Source organism: Mastacembelus armatus, chromosome 7, assembly GCF_900324485.2.
Source record: "Mastacembelus armatus chromosome 7, fMasArm1.2, whole genome shotgun sequence".
Lineage (NCBI taxonomy): Eukaryota > Metazoa > Chordata > Actinopteri > Synbranchiformes > Mastacembelidae > Mastacembelus > Mastacembelus armatus.
This window is the reverse complement of record NC_046639.1, coordinates 23,484,677-23,504,044: the sequence shown is the minus strand read 5'-3', so window position 1 is coordinate 23,504,044 and position 19,368 is coordinate 23,484,677. Positions and strand designations below refer to the sequence as shown.

General features: G+C 39.3%; 2 protein-coding genes across 3 annotated transcripts; one reads left to right on the top strand and one right to left on the bottom strand.

The window, feature by feature from the left end:
• Positions 1 to 761: 761 nt before the first annotated feature.
• On the bottom strand, positions 762 to 11,792 carry LOC113145221 (uncharacterized). The gene is made up of 10 exons (XM_026331670.1): positions 11,760 to 11,792; positions 10,611 to 10,831; positions 5,953 to 6,049; positions 5,556 to 5,724; positions 4,556 to 4,701; positions 3,221 to 3,400; positions 2,668 to 2,784; positions 2,452 to 2,538; positions 1,448 to 1,595; positions 762 to 1,208 (listed from the first exon to the last, which is right to left on the bottom strand). The coding sequence occupies exons 1-10, from the start codon at positions 11,790 to 11,792 to the stop codon at positions 1,189 to 1,191; spliced, it is 1,218 nt and encodes a 405-aa protein (XP_026187455.1). The 3' UTR covers positions 762 to 1,188.
• A 21-nt stretch (positions 11,793 to 11,813) lies between these two features.
• LOC113146065 (solute carrier family 35 member E2A) lies at positions 11,814 to 18,807 on the top strand. Of its 2 annotated transcripts, none has more exons than XM_026333298.1 (9): positions 11,814 to 11,896; positions 12,544 to 12,993; positions 13,551 to 13,686; positions 13,863 to 13,990; positions 14,489 to 14,609; positions 14,682 to 14,735; positions 14,823 to 14,895; positions 15,097 to 15,242; positions 16,326 to 18,807. In XM_026333298.1, exons 2-9 carry the CDS (start codon positions 12,714 to 12,716, stop codon positions 16,552 to 16,554), a joined length of 1,167 nt encoding a protein of 388 aa, XP_026189083.1. In that variant the 5' UTR covers positions 11,814 to 11,896; positions 12,544 to 12,713; the 3' UTR covers positions 16,555 to 18,807. The 2 variants fall into 2 exon arrangements, with proteins under 2 accessions (XP_026189083.1, XP_026189082.1); XM_026333297.1 differs by having other exon boundaries at positions 11,814 to 12,113.
• The last annotated feature ends 561 nt before the right edge of the window (positions 18,808 to 19,368 follow it).

The window sequence follows — 19,368 nt, the reverse complement described above, 5'->3', positions numbered from 1 at the left end:
AGACACTACTTTGCTAGTATCACTCTGATACTCACTCTGAGTGATGGTGAGTGCAACTACCTAATAGTACAGTTTATTTACTGTTGCTACTGGAAAAACTGACTCTATTCTATAAGTATGTGCACATCATAGAACTTCATCATGGAAGGCTATAGCTCAGGAGGTAGAGCAAGCTGGCTGTTAATCCAAGTGTCACTAGTTCAAACCTTGTCTGAGACAGACACTACTGAGGTGCTGCGTTGCCTGTGAGTGACATGGGCAACTGGGTGACAGTAATTTATTAACTGTTACTACTGGAAAACTGACTCTGTTCTATAAGTATGTGCACATCATGAAACAGTCACAGACAGCTTTGGCTCAGGAGGTAGAGCAAGTTGTCTGCTAATCAAAGAGACACTGGTTCAAACCTTGGCTGAGACACTGATGCCTACTGAGATGCTGCATTACCTGTGGGTAACAGTGTAATTTATTGTTCATAGACAACTGACTCTATTCTATAAGTATGTGCACATCATAGAACTTCAGCATGGAAGGCCATAGCTCAGGAGGCAGAGTAAGCTGGCTGTTAATCCAAGTGTCACGGGTTCAAACCCTGGCTGAGACACACACAGCCACACAGTGAGATGCTACCTTGCCTGTGTGAGTGGTGAGTGTAACTAACTTTTGTTGCTTCTGCAAAAACAAACTGACCCATTCTAGAAGCATCACAAAACAGCTAAATAACCTTCATGCTTCTTTTAGAGCCAAAATTATAACAGCTGTTTTCATTTTGATGTTTAATTAAGAACCCTGAATGAAAACACTTCAGCAATTGCACAACAGTACATCAGAAAGTTTAGTTTAAAAATAATCTGTCAAAAATATTCCAGTGGCAAAGAGGTAAGATTTAAGTTAAACACTTTACAAGAAGCTGGCTACAGTTAGTCAACTCAATGTAATTTACAGAAAGCAAACAAAAAATGCATCTCATCATGAAAGGCCCTTTAAAATGGAGAATATTTGCAATTGGTGTCTACACATACTGTAGTGCCAGTAGATTTAGACATTACATCGCATTAGAGTAAAAATAAGACTTAAGTATTATAAAGCCAAGATACAAAGGTATGCTCTAGATCAACACCACAGCACATTAATGTCATGTCCTCAGAATGCAGCTGTGCCCTTGGTCCTTGACCACCAGATGTTTTATCACTTGCTGTGTGCAAACACTATAGGAAAAAATGGAAAGTTTATTAGTTTGCTGCTTCCTAGCCAACATACACAGACTCAAGGTCAGTACAGCCAGAAAAACTCAGGCTTTGCAGGATAAGGATTAATGACGTTTAGAAATTTTCAGATACTGATTAGTGAATATTCCTTAAATGTAGTGTTTGTTTTGTCTTCTGCTCAGACTAACATTTGAAGGGCCCAAACTAAGAAAAGTAGTGACATCAGACAGCATACTCACTTCTCTCCCTCAGGCCTTGGCCAAAGCTGTGCACCAGTCTGACGAGGCCCCAGAATAAAACCACTTTAATCACCAGTGAAATGGAAGCTCCGGTGATAGCCACTGCCTCCAGGATGTATGTACCGTCCTGAAACCATTTTGCTATCACCTGTAATTACAGAAACCATTGTTTGCCTGCAGAAATTCGTTTCTGAAAGAAAAACTTTTCTATGCAAATGGTAAACATGCAGTACCATGCACATATCCCAGAGACCAATACATCAATGATTGTGCTTCAAAACAAAAATGAGCTCATATTGTCATGTGTTTTAGTAACAGTATTTGCAGTGGTACTTAATTTTACTTAAGAGTTTGTCAGTTTGGAAAAGTAAGTTTGTTTGCTTTCTATTCAAGAGCTACTTCTGAAGCTTAATAAAACAAAACACTACACATCACAAAATACGGCTCACTTATATTAGCGATTTTCTACAGGGAAGCAGAAAGCCAGACTCTATCCAAGTTTGGCTGGTGACATTTGATATATTTTTTTATTTTCAGCAAATTTCATACTAAATCCAAAACTTATGAACTTATTACTAAGTATTACTAAGTATTGTCCATGCACCCAAATCCACCGAGTCACATGACTCATTGAGACAATAGGTTTCTTCATTGCTATGAACACAGACATTGTAGTTTATTTTGGGTCACTGTCTTGCTACTATAAATAGAATGTAATGATACATTTAAAAAAAAAAAAAAAAAATATATATATATATATATATATATATATATATATATACACACTTGGAAACAAGTTAGTAGTAAACTTAAATTTGTAAGGTAATTTTCAGGCTTAAAACTTTCTTTTGTGAGCACATACAAGGAACAAAAAGTTGTTTTGATAAAGTCTTTGGATAAATTATCAATATGAAACCCAGTTAGCATCACAAAGCACCATTGCACTTATACAGGTTCAGAGAATTTTATAATACTGAAAAAAATAGCAAACTTTGTCAGCCTACCGTATACAGCAGATAAACAAAGAAGGCTAGTTGAGGAAGGTTCTGCGCCATGAAGACCCAAACCAAGACCTTGGCTTCTTTTAAAACCTGAAAAACAAGTACCAATGACAACTTGTGAAGTTATGTGTTCTGGGCTGTTCAGAAATCATCTTACATGATATTTCTGTCAATTTATTCTCTTATTGTGGGAGCAGATGATGGATGAAAAGCACTCACTGCGACAGCGCCTACAGCAGCAGTCAGGCAGGCCCAGACCACTCCGACACCCAGGATGATGCCATTGCGCACAGACATGACTGAGTCTGACGTAGTGATCAGGATACACAGACACAACTGGAACACACCAAAAGCACATCATTAATGACACTAGCCCACAGTTATGATACTGTACTTCAATTCTCCTGTACACATCAGGAGAAACATGTCGTAGAAAAGCCACAGAGACCAGTTAAATAGGAGCATCAACACACCTGAAAGATCTAACCACAGCACATGGTGGACTCCAAAAGCAGGACATCTGAATCAACCAGAAAAACTTGCCCTCTTGCATTTCTCAATCACTGATTCACTTTCTCTAGCAAACCACACGTAACCACATATAGCAGGTTAAGACACGCCAGAGGCTGTGAAAATATTTGTCCCAGACTGGATGGGGGAAACTGGCTCAATATGAAAACCATTGCAAAGAAGGCAGTACAGTGTTGATTTCTTTTCTGTGTCAGGAGCTGTGTTGAGGCTGTTACATGTTTGTAGAGGAATGGACAAGTACCTGTGCCTGCAGGTCAAAGGTCACCATTGAGAAACAGAGGTTGAGCAAAAAGTACTGCTCCTGGAAGCTCTCCAAGGCACCCCCCACACGAAATGCCATCATGTTGGGCCTCAGGACAAGCAGTGACAAAACGCACAAAATGTGCACCACACCCAAACACATGATGCACACAAAACGAACCTGCAAAACAAAACAGATCACAGCTGCTAACTTGTTTAGCAAAAAATTAAATGCATTATGCAGACAAGGCACTCTTTCATTTAGCCTAGCCTCTGATATAAATGTGGTGGACAAAAAATACCACCATCTGTCAATATAATGCAATACGACTCAACCACAGCAAACTATATCTTTCAAAATAATCATACAGCTCAAAAACATTTTCAGCCAAACATGGAAATAATCACCTTCAGACAAGAAGAATTTAGGATAAGGCTTCTATTTACACTTCATTAGGGATAGCTTTGTGTACTTTATAAACTGCCAAATGAATGCATGCTTTATGTCCTCACTAGAAGAAACACGCTACCTTCAGATAATAATTATATCAAGGCAAATTATACATATAGAAGATTTAGCATTAACAAACATGAACTAAGCCATTACACCCAGTGTGAGATATAGAGATTAACATGCATTTTATTTTCATTTCACTCCCACGAGAGAGAACGCTAACTAGGTGTCACTGGTGCAACAATGACATCAAGTGGTGAAACCATGAATTCTTTCAACAGGAACGAAGCTAATTTGGCCAGTCAAAAGATCAGATTCCTGGCAGCAAACAGCAGGTAGACTCACCATGTCAGAAAGGTGACAGTATCCTCACTGTGTTGCAACTTTGGAATCTAGCAAGTGCAGAATTTCAACACTGAACTGTTGATGTAAGCAAATCACACAGACAAAGGGAAGGTGGAACGGCTCTAACTGCACTATTTTTGCCTACTCCATGTATGCCATTTTATAGCTTGCACCTATTGAGTATTAATCTACAATGTGTATAATAAAAAAAGAACGAGCACTGGAAAGTTGTGCCTTTGGCCTGGTACTGATATTTATATTAAGTGATAATGTATTTACCATTTAGTCTATATTATTTCTTTTAAGATGATTCAAACAATTAAGACATTTAATTGGAATTGTAAGAATTTGTCCATACTGAACGTATGGAAAGATACCATGAGTTTTACATTCATATTTCCCCATTTTTTAATGTTATTCTGTACTTTATGTCTTAATATTTGGGTTGTCTACACCTAAATATGTCATATACATTACCACACAGTCAATGCATCATGTAGCATGATCTCTTAAAGCATCCAACAGAAAGCGACCTACCAAAAGTTCCTGTTTGCCCTTTGACCCCAGCACAGAGAAGTTGACCACTGATCGAACCATGACCACCAACACACTGAGCACAAACACCACCAGCTCCTGTCTGTTCTCCTGCAGGACACCGCGGCACACATAGTAGATGCAGAACACTGCAACAGAAAAGACCATACAACCCTCAGACATAACAGTGGTCACTTCATTAAAATACTAATATTTTCATACTTTCAGAAACTGAGGAAAAACATTGTGCCCTGTTATAAAAAAAACAAAAAACAAAAAAAAAAAAACTAGTTAATTAGTTGACAAAATATATTGACATTTAGCAAACAGTTAAGTTTTTTTTTATTATTATTTTAATGTGTCAAAGTGGAAGGTGTGTGGGATTTGCACTGACAGAGTCTGGGACAGATTTTTCACAACATCAAAATATTTTCACAGCCTCTGGCATGTCTGAACCTGCTTACATGTGGTGTGCTAAAGAAAGTTAAGCAGTGATAAGATAAAAATGAGAAATGCAAGAGGGAAAAACAAAATGTTTGATAAAATCATCTGGGACTCTCACAACTTGAGCAGTTTTTATTTTTCCCCCAGACATTTTATAGAGCAAACTATTAATTTACAACAAATATTGGCAGAATTCAGTGAGTGATGCAGAAAATATCTTTTAACTGCAGCCCCATTTTCTCTATTGATTACAGAAGTGATCAATACAGACACCTTAGAAATTCTAAGCCTTGAACCCTTTTTTTTCACCCTGGAGAAAAAAAGGAACTAAAACCATCCGGGAAAAGAGACTGAGGAACATCCAATGTGCGCTCATTTTATCAAAGCAAAGAGTGGTCATGTGACTGCGTTCATCTACTCCAGTTTTCAACACAATTACATAAGAAATCATGTGGCCATTAATGTGGATGGCTGCCAGATGGATGTACTGTGAAATCAACTTCCTGAATACACTGGCGGTAAATGGCTTTCTTCCTGATAATGGAGTCATAGTACTCACATATTCCTACCAACTGAAGGAGAGATACAGTCAAATTCTCCTCATTAGAATCTTCAGTGCGTTCCTTGTATATGCTGGTCACGGTGAGGCCCATCAATGCCAGCAAGGACACTATGGTGAAGCAGAAATAGAGTTTCAGCAGACAGGACAGTTCTGACCAGGATTTGATCTGCAAGAAAGGTGGAGAAGGGGAGGTAAAAAATGAAACACCTTGTGATGTAAAACAGTAATTGAAACAAGTTTGCATCTGTACATTTATACAAGGTTGCATTTTGCCACAACATTTTTCCATTATTTTATTCCCTTGTGCATATATGAACTTGAACTCTAACAGTCTGCAAATGTGGCTTTCTTTAGCCATACTGTTGCACTATGATAATGGGATAAAGCATCTCACCGGCCCACATGGTGTTGGGATCAGTTGTTGGTGTCTCGGCCTCAGGTTTGGTGACAGAAGCTCTGGACTCTCTTGTTGCCGATCACCCAATAAAGGACTGATGTGTTTAAAAAAAAAAAAAGAAACTTATATTAAAGTGCAGTTTCATTAATTCATTGCACAAAGAGATGCACATATATTTTATGATACCTACATGACATCTTTTTCATGACAAATTTTTCACTTTCATTGTCACAGCGGTGCCACAAAGTAGCATCTCTTGCTGCACATAGAAACTATAGTGAATAGAAAACAACGCATGAATGAATGAATATAAAGCAGCAGTCCACCTGCATGTCCACTAATATCGCTCACAGGAGAGGCACGATTTTTCTCTACATTTAGCTGATTTAGTCAGAATCAAACCCTAAAAAAGTTAGAAAATAGACCTTGCATGTGTTGCAATTTTGAGGAAATTGTTACTGAATAATCATAACAGTGGCCAAAGGAAATTATATTCCGCAGTGAGGTGACTATATTGTAACGACTGTGGGTGTTCTGGAGCTAAGCTAGACTAGTCACTGTCCCTGAGCTACACGCCTAGCAGGGAGCCAGTATCTACACGCCGAGACTAAGATACCAAGAGGGAGAACACTCGTGTCCCATACACCGCACGACCGCGAGTGTCTCTAAACTGGAGTAGATGCACGGACAAACCAACAGGAGGCAGTGTCGCCTTCTTAAGAGCTTATTTATTGCACATCAAACAAACGCAGTTACCACACGTCACTCTTGGTCATGGTGACAGCACCACTTTTAATAAACGCCACATGAACAAAAATCCAATCCCCCTCAACATAAACCAGCCTAACACAATAACAATGAACATAAAACACTGCGCTAACCAACAACTAAACATTTAACCAAATACCCATAATGCACCCGGCTGTAGGCACCGACTATTACACTACTCATTACAATACGCAACACTTAGCTAACTAGCTAGTTATTTGTGACACAGGTCGGTTTCTTTCTGCTGTAGCTGCTGTTTTACTGGTTTCACAATATTTATTTTATATCTAACCAACATCATTGTACGTGACGCATACAATCCAAAGTATAGATATGTTTTACATGAATAATGTGGTTGAATGTTGGTTTGTGAAACCAGTAGCTAAAACTACGGAGTCCCTTAAGTATCAGGTGGAAACTGGGTTTTTTTAGACTTTGTTTTGCGTTATGTCGCTAAAAAAGATTAGCATTGTGTGCGTTAACATTAACGTTAGCTTAGCTTACCTAACACTATATTGTAGCGTCGCCAAATAAAGAAGCGGCTACCGCCTGTTAGCTTCCTGGACTCTGTTTTTAGGACAACAAAACACATGCTATTGTTGGCCGTAGCCTAAACAACAAAAAACAAAACAAACTCCAAACTGAGTTTTAACGTTACCGAACATTTCCCGACTCTTCAAAACACACACAGCAACTTCTTCCCGCTTCTTCCCCCTAGCAACCAGGTGCATTCACTGACATTCTGGAACTTGGATGATCATGAGACTCACTCACGGCAGATTCACTGACATTCCGGAATTGATATCAATATAACAGTCACACAAACTAACACACATGACGCTCAGTCTGTTACACTATCAGTAACGTTAATTATCCACACCTATTTCAACCCATTGCTTATTGTCACATTTCGTCCGGGGAGGCTATTCTGCTGGCTCCCTTCATTTCAACAAGATAAAATGTAATTTAACACTGAGGTCGGAGATTGACTTTAAACTGGCTTTGTCTTCAATCATATATTCGTTTTCATACCAGCCGACTTAGCTGGAAGTGAAACCTCAATAGCTACCATTCAAAATGTGACGGAACGTGACGACAGTATTGCGAGGTAACGCAAAAACAAACTCTAAAAAAAATGTTTACACCTGACAATTAAGGGGCTCCGCAGGAAGTGGCCCTCAATAGCTACCATTCAAAATGTGACAAACGTGACGGAAGTGAAGGTGCCCTGCGTGCTGCGTTCAAGGGCTCAGTAAAGCTAATGTAATGCACAAAATGCAAATCTTTCTGCGAGCGAACGCAAAAGTATTACCTACTGTAATTTCCACCTAATACCATACGGGCTCCGTCGAAATCGACCTATGTCAGAGATAAATGTTGAATATAATCACCTTAGTGCAGAGTACCTCTTCCTTGGTTCACTATTGATTGGTCGTCCAAGTGAAGTTATCTAGAATTTCAATCATGGCAACTGGACTTCTAGTTTTTTGTCAAATCGTTTCACTACTTATCCAAGTAGCTTCACCAGCTTAAGAGAAAGCTGGTATGGAAACAATTTATCTTTCAGGTTGGTTTCACTCCACCCCTAGACCAAATAGGCTCATTAGGTGAGCTGTATAAATCAGGTGCAAGTCTTTAGACCCATTGATTCAGACATGTGGATGACACCTGGGTGAAAATCAAGACCCAGGTAGTTCAAGCCTTTACAGATCACATCAATGCAGTAAACGCAAACATCAAATTCACCAGAGAGGACACTAAAGAAAACAGGCTAGCCTTTTTGGACTGTGAGGTTGTCTGATGGTAACCTAGAGATAGAAGTCTACAGGAAACCCACACACACAGACCTATATCTTTGTTTTGACTCCCATCATGCACTGTAACACAAACTAGGAGTCATCAGGACTTTACACCACAGAACAAACAACATCCCTATGTGGGCTTTCGACAAGGCAACATCCACATCAGGAAGAAAAACAAGAGAGACAGGAAACACGAGATCCACAGAGGAAAAACCTGGTCATTCCCTATGTAGCAGATGTTTCAGATAGGCTTAAACAGATTTTTGGGAAACATCAGATACCAATTCACTTCAAACCCACCAACACACAAGACAGAGACTGGTTCACCCTAAAGACACCAAAACAAAATAGGAGCAATGTAGTGTATGTTGTACAGCGTCAGGAAGAATGCTCAGAACGCTACATTGGAGAAACCAAATAACCACTTAACAGGAGGAGGAGCTCCTCAGGACCACCGTCAGCTGTAAACCTCCAATTAAAAGAGACAGGACACTCATTTAAAGACAGTGATGTACATATTTTGGACAGAGAAGAGAGGAGTCAGAGAAGCCATCTATGCTCAAGTGGAAAAACACTTCCTTAACAGGGGTGAAGGGCTCAGACGTAACATATCTTCAATTTACCAGGCTGCCTTTTCATCCATTCCCAGGTAATTAAGGAACACTCAAATGTCTTCCAGGGAGGATACACTCCAGTTGGTGAATCAGAGGGGTCACATGAGTCCACCATTAGATCCTAACCCTCACCTGAGCTCACTTCTTTTGTTCAAGAGCTCACAAGCCTATTCAGGCCAGGTGTGAAGTGAAGCCATTTTGCTATCGTCCGTAGTGTAGAAGACAGAGAGAATGAGACACATTGATTAATGGTCTGTCTGTATAAAAATAAGCTGAGGCATCAGGGCCAACTGCTGACTGACCTGTACATAAAGGCCCCACTGAGTCTGAGTCAACTGTCACTGGACTGACTGGGTCAGGAGCACCGTGCAACTATTTGCATGGGGATATATACTTTAATCTTTGGGCTAACATTTTGCAGATATCACAATTACTTTTTATTATCTTCTAATTTTTAAGTTTGTGAAATGAAAAAATAAAAGGCTCTTTATTTCTTTTTTCTTCAAAAATCAACAAAATCCAGAACCAGACCTGGACTGGGCAGACTTTTGCATGCAGCCAGTCAGTCAAAAAACTGGGAGGACTGTTCCGTAGGCATTTAGTAATCAAACCACTGGATGATTAATCATAAATTGCGGACTTTCCCAAAAAGTTCCATCTGGAAGGGAAGAAAATGGAGTTTCAGGAGGGAGGTGTCTGCAAACTACAGATGAATCATAACCCTGTGGAAATAATCTGAGTGAGATCTACCAGTTTCACTTCGTGTTCACATGATGCCACATCAATTTAGGCCATAATATTGCTGAAAATCAGTTGGACCCAGTCTTTACCGTAATGACTCTTCTATTTTCTACTGTAATACCTTTTACTTTGGTCTGTTATTTTTAAGGTTACATCAATTATAGGTCTACTGACAGTTAAGTCTCCTTAAAGACACATGTCATTACCACAGCAATGCTTTATTTTAATGATTATTTAGCTCTTTTTATTTGTGCAGAGACTATTTACACACTAGGATTACAACCTGTGAAAAAATGTAATGTATTTCATCTTTTGTGTGTGTGGAGACAATCTAAGGTTACTGCCTAAATTTTACATGGTGAAAACAGTGAAATCCCCTATTTTTAATATTATTTTTAAATAATTATTTCAAAACATTTCGGTAAAGTGTTTCAAACGGATGTTATTGTAATGTTGCAGTAAGGACATTTTCTAGGAACCAATAAAAACAACAAAAAACAAACAAACCTTTATCACTATATGCTAATTTGTTCACCTGTTTGCTGGTGTAACAGCTTGTGATAGTTACATTTAATATTCAAAGATGTTTTTTCATTCAAAGAGACCGTTGTTTGATAAGTGGGTGTGACGAGTTTAATTTGAGCAACACAAAACAGGTTCTCTTCATCTTTTGAAGACGCAAATGATCAAATATCACAGTCAAAGTCAATGTATTCACTGAGTTGCTCACCTTATCTCGTCCATTTCCTTGCGGACAAGGCTGCAGGAGCTGCCGCTTACATTCCTGCGTCCTTCTGCTGCCTTGCTCCGGCTGGTAAACCTGAAAAACTTCAGTTTCACATTTCGAAACACAAACAGGAAGCAACACCTCTCCTCGCATCTCCTTTCCTTCTCCTTCTCCTGCTTCGTCTTCGTCTTCGGCTTCTTCTTCTTCTTCTTCTTCTTCTTCTTCTGCTTACAAGAGCTTTACTGCCACCCACAAGTTGGGGTGTGAACCACAGTTATTTATCCACTTTAAAATATAAGCCAATATTTAAATTACCTCGTACTGTATTAATCCCAAATGTATGATGGGAACCCACTTATTCCTAACCACAGGGATCTGCTGGAGCCTATCCCAGCTCTCTTTGGGTGAAAGGCAGGGGTCCACCCTGGACAGGTCCCCAGTCCATCACAGGGCCACATAGAGACAAACAACCTCACACACTCACACTCACTCCTATGGGCAATTTAGAGTCACCAATCAACCTGACATACATGTTTTTGGACTGTGGGAGGAAACCAGAGTACCTGGAGAAAACCCACACAAGCACAGGGAGAACATGCAGACTCCACACAGAAAGGCCCCTGATGGGTTTCAAACCAGGAACTGTGAGGCAGCAGTGCTAACCACTATCCACTGCCATTTTAAAATTAATTGATAACTTTTTTAGGTAGTTTTTTTCAATTTGCTGGTTTTCCTGAAATCTAGTTCCCACACCTTCACTCTCTCATTGCACGCCTATTCAAAATGCAGGTATGCAGAATCTGGAGTATGGCAAAAATAAAACAACCGCAAAGTTAACAATCCCAATGTCAAGCCAGAAAGGAGCTTTTACTGTGAAAATCCTAAGCCACGTCTGTTTTGATGATTTAAATTTAAAGACAGAAATAAAATAATTAAATAAGAGGGGGAAAAGTCTATTTAGCAACTAGGCCTACATATATGGCTACATATTTTGCAAATGGAACTTAAAAAATATTTCATTTTTCCTTATTTTCCTCTTCCTATTTTAAAACAGGCTTGGACTAAAGGGAAAGTACAGAGAATTAGTGTCTTATAAAATTAAACATCGATTTTTAAAAAGTAGTTAGTTCTGGAGCAGAGTGTTATTCTGACCCTGTCCAGCAGGGGGCAGTAATATAACACCATGAGCCATTAAGAAGAAGGAGAGGAAGAGGTTTGCCGTTGTTTCGCCGTAGCTTCACATTGCAGCCACGTCAGGTGCACAGAAATGGGTTAACACGAACAGACAGGTAAAAGTTTGTGTACGGGGTGTAGTCTCGTTTCACACACCCTCCGGACTATGGCAGACAGCGTGGCTGGTTTTTTAACTTCCGCTCATTTACATCCCATGTCTCTGCAAACAGACAGCGGCTAGCTGACATCAGTCTGCAACTTCCCATATTTTTTGTTCAGCTGGGTTTGTTTTCAGGCCAAACAGGAGAATCCAAGCAGAGCTTCGTCTTCTTGGTAAGGCTGCATTTTGAGAATAAGCGGCTCGGCCACATTTAAAATCGTGTCTATCTGCTTTAAGGGAACTTGGCGTTGCGTTCAGTGCCCGTGTTGCATTCAGGGTGTTTTAAAAATAATGAGCCACTCGGTGGTGAAATACAGCACAGGTTTATGTGAACACTTCAAGGGCTTTTTGCAGCAACATGCACAGCTCAGAGGGGTCTAAAGAGAATTAGTGTGTATTAAAGTCAATAGGCAATATGTAATAAAACAATGAGCACAGTATAGGGTTAATAATACAAGACGTTGGGTGGATTAATGAAAAATATACACAGTGTGACTGTAGAGACAAAAACTCTACATTCAAAAACTTGGCTGGATAAATAACTGGTTTGCAAAGAGAAAGATTTGTATTTCCTCTTCACATTTTTCTCTCTCCTGATCACAGAAGACACCAGTATCTAAAGTATTCCAGGACACCACTGTGAAGCCAAAGGAGCAGAGGAGTTGCTGGACCAATCAGAAGATGGACTAGCCATCAGCATTCCTATCGGCTCCTTGACTCCCCTCTTCTCACCCTCAAGTTGGATCCCACAAGACCCTCAGCTAGCAGGCGTGATGCCAGGTGGCAGGCAGACTGCCAGGCACTCACTGTGGTGCCTCCTGTCGCCTTTCCGCACCCGGCAGGAGCGAGTGGTTCTGGCCCGCAGTGAGAGCCTCCCAGGGGAGCAGGTGCTGAAGATCACGGTTACAGAGACCACAGTAATCGAAGCAGACTCTGGGGTGCGGAACTGGCGCTCCATGTCTTATCTGAGCCTGTGGTACTTCTTCAGTTTCTGCACCCTTTTCCTCAACAAGTACATCCTGTCACTGTTGGAGGGGGAGCCCAGCATGCTAGGTAAGGATAATAAACTTCCTACTGCTAATATGGAAGTACATTACATAAAGTGTGAAACTTGAAATTGGTATGTTCATAGCTATACTGTGCTATACTATTGTGTAAATACTTAGTGTTACTGCTGATCACTATCAAAACAGCAAAAATCTTCAGATTGAAAAGCAGGAATGAAAACCATCTTCCAGATGCATGAAACTCACTTGAGATAAACGGATTGCACAGAGCAGAAATGTTTGTTTTTTTTTTAAACTATGCAGGCGCATGCATGGAAACGTCAGTGCCCACATTCATTGTAATGAAAGAAATAATGGTGTCCAAATTTACATTAACCATGATTTCTTGCTGTTCTTTGAGTCTAACTTTTCCAAGAGCATTTTTATTAAATTAATATTTTTAAAGCAAACTAAGCATCACAATTGTCATTGATGACCCTGTAATGTCAAATTGTTTATTGCAATTGATCTTCTAATTCAGGCAAATGAATTCCTGCCATTCACTTAATAAATGCCTTTTCCGTAATAAAACCTGCATTAGGTTCTCTATCTTATGCTGTCCAGGTGCTGTTCAGATGCTGTCCACCACAGTCATCGGCTGCCTAAAGATGTTTGTCCCCTGTTGCCTGTATCAGCACAAGTCGAGAAGCGAGTACCCCCCAAACTTCGTCATGATCATGTTGTTTGTTGGTCTCATGAGGTGGAGTCCTTTTCTTTCTAATTACTGTATGAATAACAACTAGTGAAGGATTTACTAGTGTTTTTGTGGTGCAGTCCAATTTATTAAATTACAACTTAGAAACTAACTAGTGGTAGTATAAAAAGGTAGTACAGCTATGACAATGGGTGTACAAATAAAACATTTCATTTTATCAGGTTCACCACTGTGGTTCTGGGCTTGGTGAGCCTGAAGAATGTGGCAGTGTCATTTGCAGAGACAGTGAAGAGCTCAGCACCCATCTTCACTGTCATCATGTCCAGGCTGATCCTTGGGGAGTACACAGGTGAATGATGAAAATCTGTAGGAGGAGTTGGTGTGTAAAATGTCCAGCGTTTTAGGGCACACTGAACTCTTTTTGCCTTATAGTATAAAGCTGAAAACATTGGTGACAAAAGCAAAAATGTTGTGTTTAATATAAACATGTTTCTAGTTACTCAAACAGCATGTAGTGGGCCAAGACACACTGGAAGAAGTGTCATAGGTTAGTTTGCACACATATAGTACTTCTTCTGGAGTTTACTGCAGGCATCTAAACAGGTCAAATTAAAAATAATTGTTTTGCACCTTTTATCTTTGTTGCTTGGTTACCTCTTCAAGTAGGAGTCTCAAGGCAGTTAGATGCAATAATCCTGCTTCTGTTGGCATAAAATAACTGGAGCCTTTCTCAAAAATCATATTTCCCTAGTAAAACTTACTGACCGATAAATCAATACTAGGGCTTTATGATAACGAGTGTATGTCTATTTTACACTGTGTGTGCTTTTTGGTCTCCAATCTGCAGGACTGTGGGTGAACCTGTCCCTGTTCCCAGTCATGGCCGGCCTGGCCCTCTGCACAGCCACAGAGATCAGTTTCAATATGCTTGGTTTCTCCGCTGCTCTCTCCACCAACATTATGGACTGGTACTGCAGCACTCAAAGCAGCTACTCTACAGCAGTGTGATACTTCTTTTAACCCTTTGTCTCTGATCTCAGTTTGCAGAACGTATTCTCTAAAAAACTCCTCAGTGGTGACACATACAAGTTCAGGTAAAAGATTGTTATACTTCCTATTTATAACTGTAAGATGACATGTTACTGTGCTATGAAGACTCACATTTCCGTGACTTATTTCAGCCCCCCAGAGCTGCAGTTCTATACCAGTGCAGCTGCAGTCATCATGCTTATACCTGCCTGGGTGTTCCTCCTGGTATGTCAACACAAAATAATTAGTGTTTTGAATTGTTACAGTTAGTCCAATGTAATTACAATATGTAATATAGTCTTTAAACATTTGTGGAATAATTTCTTAAATAGAAATGCAGTATGACCATGGTATGAAGGCACAACTAAAGGTTGGCATTAATGCACCAATTTTGAGGTTAATGGTTGCCCTACTCCTTGTTTTCAGGACATTCCAGTGAATGGGACAGATGGGCGCAGCTTCATCTTTAGCCAAGACATTATCCTGTTGCTGCTTTTTGATGGTGTCCTGTTTCACCTGCAGAGTGTCACTGCCTATGCTCTCATGGGACGAATATCCCCTGTTACCTTCAGGTAGGAGACAATCATAAAGCCCATCTTAATCTGCACTGAATTTGATGTCCAAATGTTGTGTCCCATCTTAAGCTGCATTGTTTGGTTTTCTGATGAAGAGTAAACATACACACTCATGCCTTACACATGCCTTATGCTGAGTGTTATCTCTAGTACAGCAGAGTTCAGAGTTTTGCTTTAAACTGTCCATGTTTGTTATATAAAGACATGCCACATTCACAGCTGTTTCAGTCATGCATTAATCCATACTACAAATAAGTTTCACCTTATATTAAAGAGAAACTGCACAGATTTGACACATCAGTGTCTAAATGTCTTAGGGACCCACATAGAGACCACAAGTCTAAGTTTTTTTTTTGTTTTTTTTTTTACCAGAAATTAGCAGCCCATCTTTCAAATCTGCTAATGTCCTTACGGAACTGTCTGCAGTTGCATTATTAGAAATACAGCCCTCATATTTTGAGAAGTTACAAGAATGTGTAGGTGTTATTTCTGGTTATGTCTCATTAACTTTGATTCTTTTTGGAAAAAAAGGTTTATCATGATTGCAACACAGTTATAGTAGTGCAGTGCTGTCCTTTTGCACACCCTTCTCTGTGAACTTTTAGCACTTGATTTTGTAACCATCTCATAACTCTCAGAAATGTTGATATTGTTATCCTCAGCATGAACTGGAGGACACATCTTTTATGTAATGCAGAAGCTTTCAAACTGTGAGGGAGAGATAGAGGAAGGGAGGGGAGGTGTGGGTTCATAACTGCTAAATCTGAACACAGATATGTGGTTCAGAGTAACTTATGTCTCCAAAGGGTTAAATTATCTCCGATGTCCATTGGGAAAATTTCATGAATGTGCTTTAAAATAATAGAAAAAAAAATTGCATGCAGCTTATAATACCAGACTTTGCTTGAGAATCGTCTTCATGGATATTTTCCATACAGCAGCTGCTAAAACGTAATTGACATAGATATTTTCGGCATTTAATGTGCCGATTTACCATCATCTCTTGCCCACAATTTCCCACCATGAACTGGATGAATGTGATGTTAACATCAATAGTTAAAACCCTCATCTTTTCCTTAGTGTTGCCAGTACTGTCAAGCATGCCCTGTCAGTGTGGCTGAGCATCATCGTGTTCAGTAACCAGATCACCATCCTCAGCGCCACTGGCACTGTCCTTGTGTTCATCGGGGTCTTATTGTACAACAAGGCTAGACAGATCCAGAGGGAAACCTTACAGGCCATGGCTCTTGAGCAGAACCACAAACCACTACTGCTGGACCAGAACTTCCAAGCTTCTCAGTCTCACTGAAGACTCAGCCCTTAAGACTAAGATGCTGCTTAAAGTAGGATAAGTGTGTTAACACAATTCTGCTTGCCTACCTGTGGTTTCCCAGATGGGGTGACTAGATATTTGTTTGTTCTCCTCCATGTGCACATTCTAATTAAAAATAGCCCACTTGTTTTTTGTTTTGTTTTTTTTCATGTAGATCCCTGTGAATTCTTGGAGCTTATATTAAACTTGGGTGACATGTTTGGTAAAGGTCAGTGTTGGACCAAGCAAACAGTCACTAGTCCTGTGGAACAATGTAAACAGTATTCCTTGTCTCTATGTCTGATGACATACTTATGTTCCTTTTTCTTTTGCCTAATATTGATCAGTAAAAAGGAAAGCTCAGGGTGTCCTTCAACTTCCTCAAGGAAGTGACTTCTCTAAGCTTTTTGTTTTATGTCTGCATTCTGGTCTGTGCTTTTTATGGATCATCTGTGGTACAGCAGCTGCTGCATGTGTTATTGTGAATATGTGTTGACAGCATTAAAGCTGTAGGATTTCAATTTCCTGTGTCATAAAATGTTGACATTCTCAATTGCATCTTACTACAAGATGTGAACTGGGCAAAAGTGCCTGACATAGGAGGCTTTTTGGAGACTTATCCAGCCAAAGGTGGACTGGCCGTTTGACACATTTACAAACAATGTGTAGAACATTTAAGAGCCAAGTACTGCATTCTAGGAATGCTCATTGTCTATCATTAACTTTAGTGGGTGTGTAGACAGGTTGTACATGTGTTTTTGTTTTGTTTGTTTGTTTTGTAAAGCGACTTGTCCCCATTGCATGCTGTGATAGGGCCAATCAGTAGCTTAGGAAATGATTGGATGGACAAAGTGCTAATATGCATTCATAATCTTAAAGAAAAAAAAGGTTTATTACAATTTTGGTTTTATTTTTGTATCTCATACCTCTGGCTTGGCTCACTTATATATCCAACAGTGAATCAATGTTAGTAAATGAAGATGATTTGTAAATTGAATACACAACCATTGGTTGTAAACAGTTTACAAACCCACATCCTGGTTTGAATTTGATTTATTGTACATAAAATTTCTACAGTACTATGACTGTGAGGGATTTTTAGCATTATTACAACTGTGCGTTGGTTTCCCTCCAAATCAATTAGTAAATTTTGTTTGTTTACAAAGTTGTCTGATGGATTGCCATTGCTGTTGTATTTATTTTTAGCAATTTTGTCGTGTTACAAGATCTCAGGTGATTGCTGTTTTATCATAAACAACAAACAATGGCACAAAGAAGAAAAAATAAAACCTAAGTTTAATAAACTTCAAAATCTTCTGGGTGCATATATTGTTTGCAAACCCCTGTAATTTTATGCCAGTAGGATATCATGTACAATCTGTGACACTGGTGAGGGTGTCATTGCTATGGGCTCTCTTGTAGCTGCTTTTGAAGCCACACCATAAATCAGCTGTTAACTAATAAGTTCAAAGTAAGACTTGAAATGGTAAAGTACAAATCACATTCAGGAAGAGTGCCAGTGCTTCGCTTTTTGTCCTCACTGGGTCATATTTGAGCTTGTGCAGTGGAAGTGACAAGAGTTTGTTCTATCATAGAAGCAGTTTAGCACCACATTGACATCAAGCCAAATTAGCCTGCATGTTGCCCCTTATCTGCCACACAGATGAATCTTATCATGGACATACCGCTTTAATGATACTGTTTTTAATCTCCTAGTTTGCTTATGTCTGTTCAGGCTTGAGAGGTCAGTGAAACAAAGTTCATGAATTTCTTATCAAACAAATCTGTTAATCATTTTCAGTCTCATATCTGTGTTTTGCAGATGTTTAATTTGCTTTTTTGTGCCTTTTTTTGCATGTATTTTGCCCATACATAGGCAAGTGTTATCCAACTAGGCAAGTGTTGTCCATCTTAAACATATATTTTTAAAATTTATATCACATTCCTTCTATATGGCTATTTTCTGTTACTGGCACAGCCTATGACTTGATATATCTTTTTACACCATTCTTCCAGTCTGTGAAGTGCTGCTTTAAGAGCCAAGCTCAAAACATGCAGTGTTTTTTTTCTGTGTATGTGCATCGTTAAAGGTTCTCAAGTGGAAAGTGTTGAGCTGGGTTATGAACTGTATGTTTGGGAATGTGCAAATCAGAGGTGTAAAAAATATTGAGTTGTACTGTAATATCATAGTGAGGATGTAATGGTGTTTCATGGACACTGACAGAAAATAAAAGTATATTCTTATCTGCACCTTGTCTATTTTGAATTATTGTCACAGTACAGTATTGACTGTGATCTAACACTGCTTTGCATACATACATAAGTATCCTGTATATAACCAGGTTTTGGAAATATCCTGTTATTGTCTATCATACATTTCATTAAGTCTACATTTACACATGGAAACAACACATGAGCTACAAGGTTCAGTCTTCATCTTAGAAATGGCATTTTGATAAAAAGACCAATGTTTACTCTTCTTGCTGTTTTAAGGTGCTAGGTTTGTGTCTGAAATTGAGATAATATGATAGAACAATTTACTGGGTAGGTAACAGACAATAAAGCTCCTCGTCAACGGGGCAGGAAAAGTATGTGATGAGTCATGTCAAAGAAGCACTCAGGTCAGACGGGTACAAAGAACAGTCCCACCCTGCCTTTAAAGAGCAGAAGCGACAGTGGATAATAGAACGGTTGGGCCTGTGAACAGTAACAAAATCAGCTACACTGTTTTTATTCATTTATTTGGAAAATCCTTTAGTGTTTGTTCAGTTAGTAGAAATAAAAAATAAACCTATAGTGAAAAACATGAAC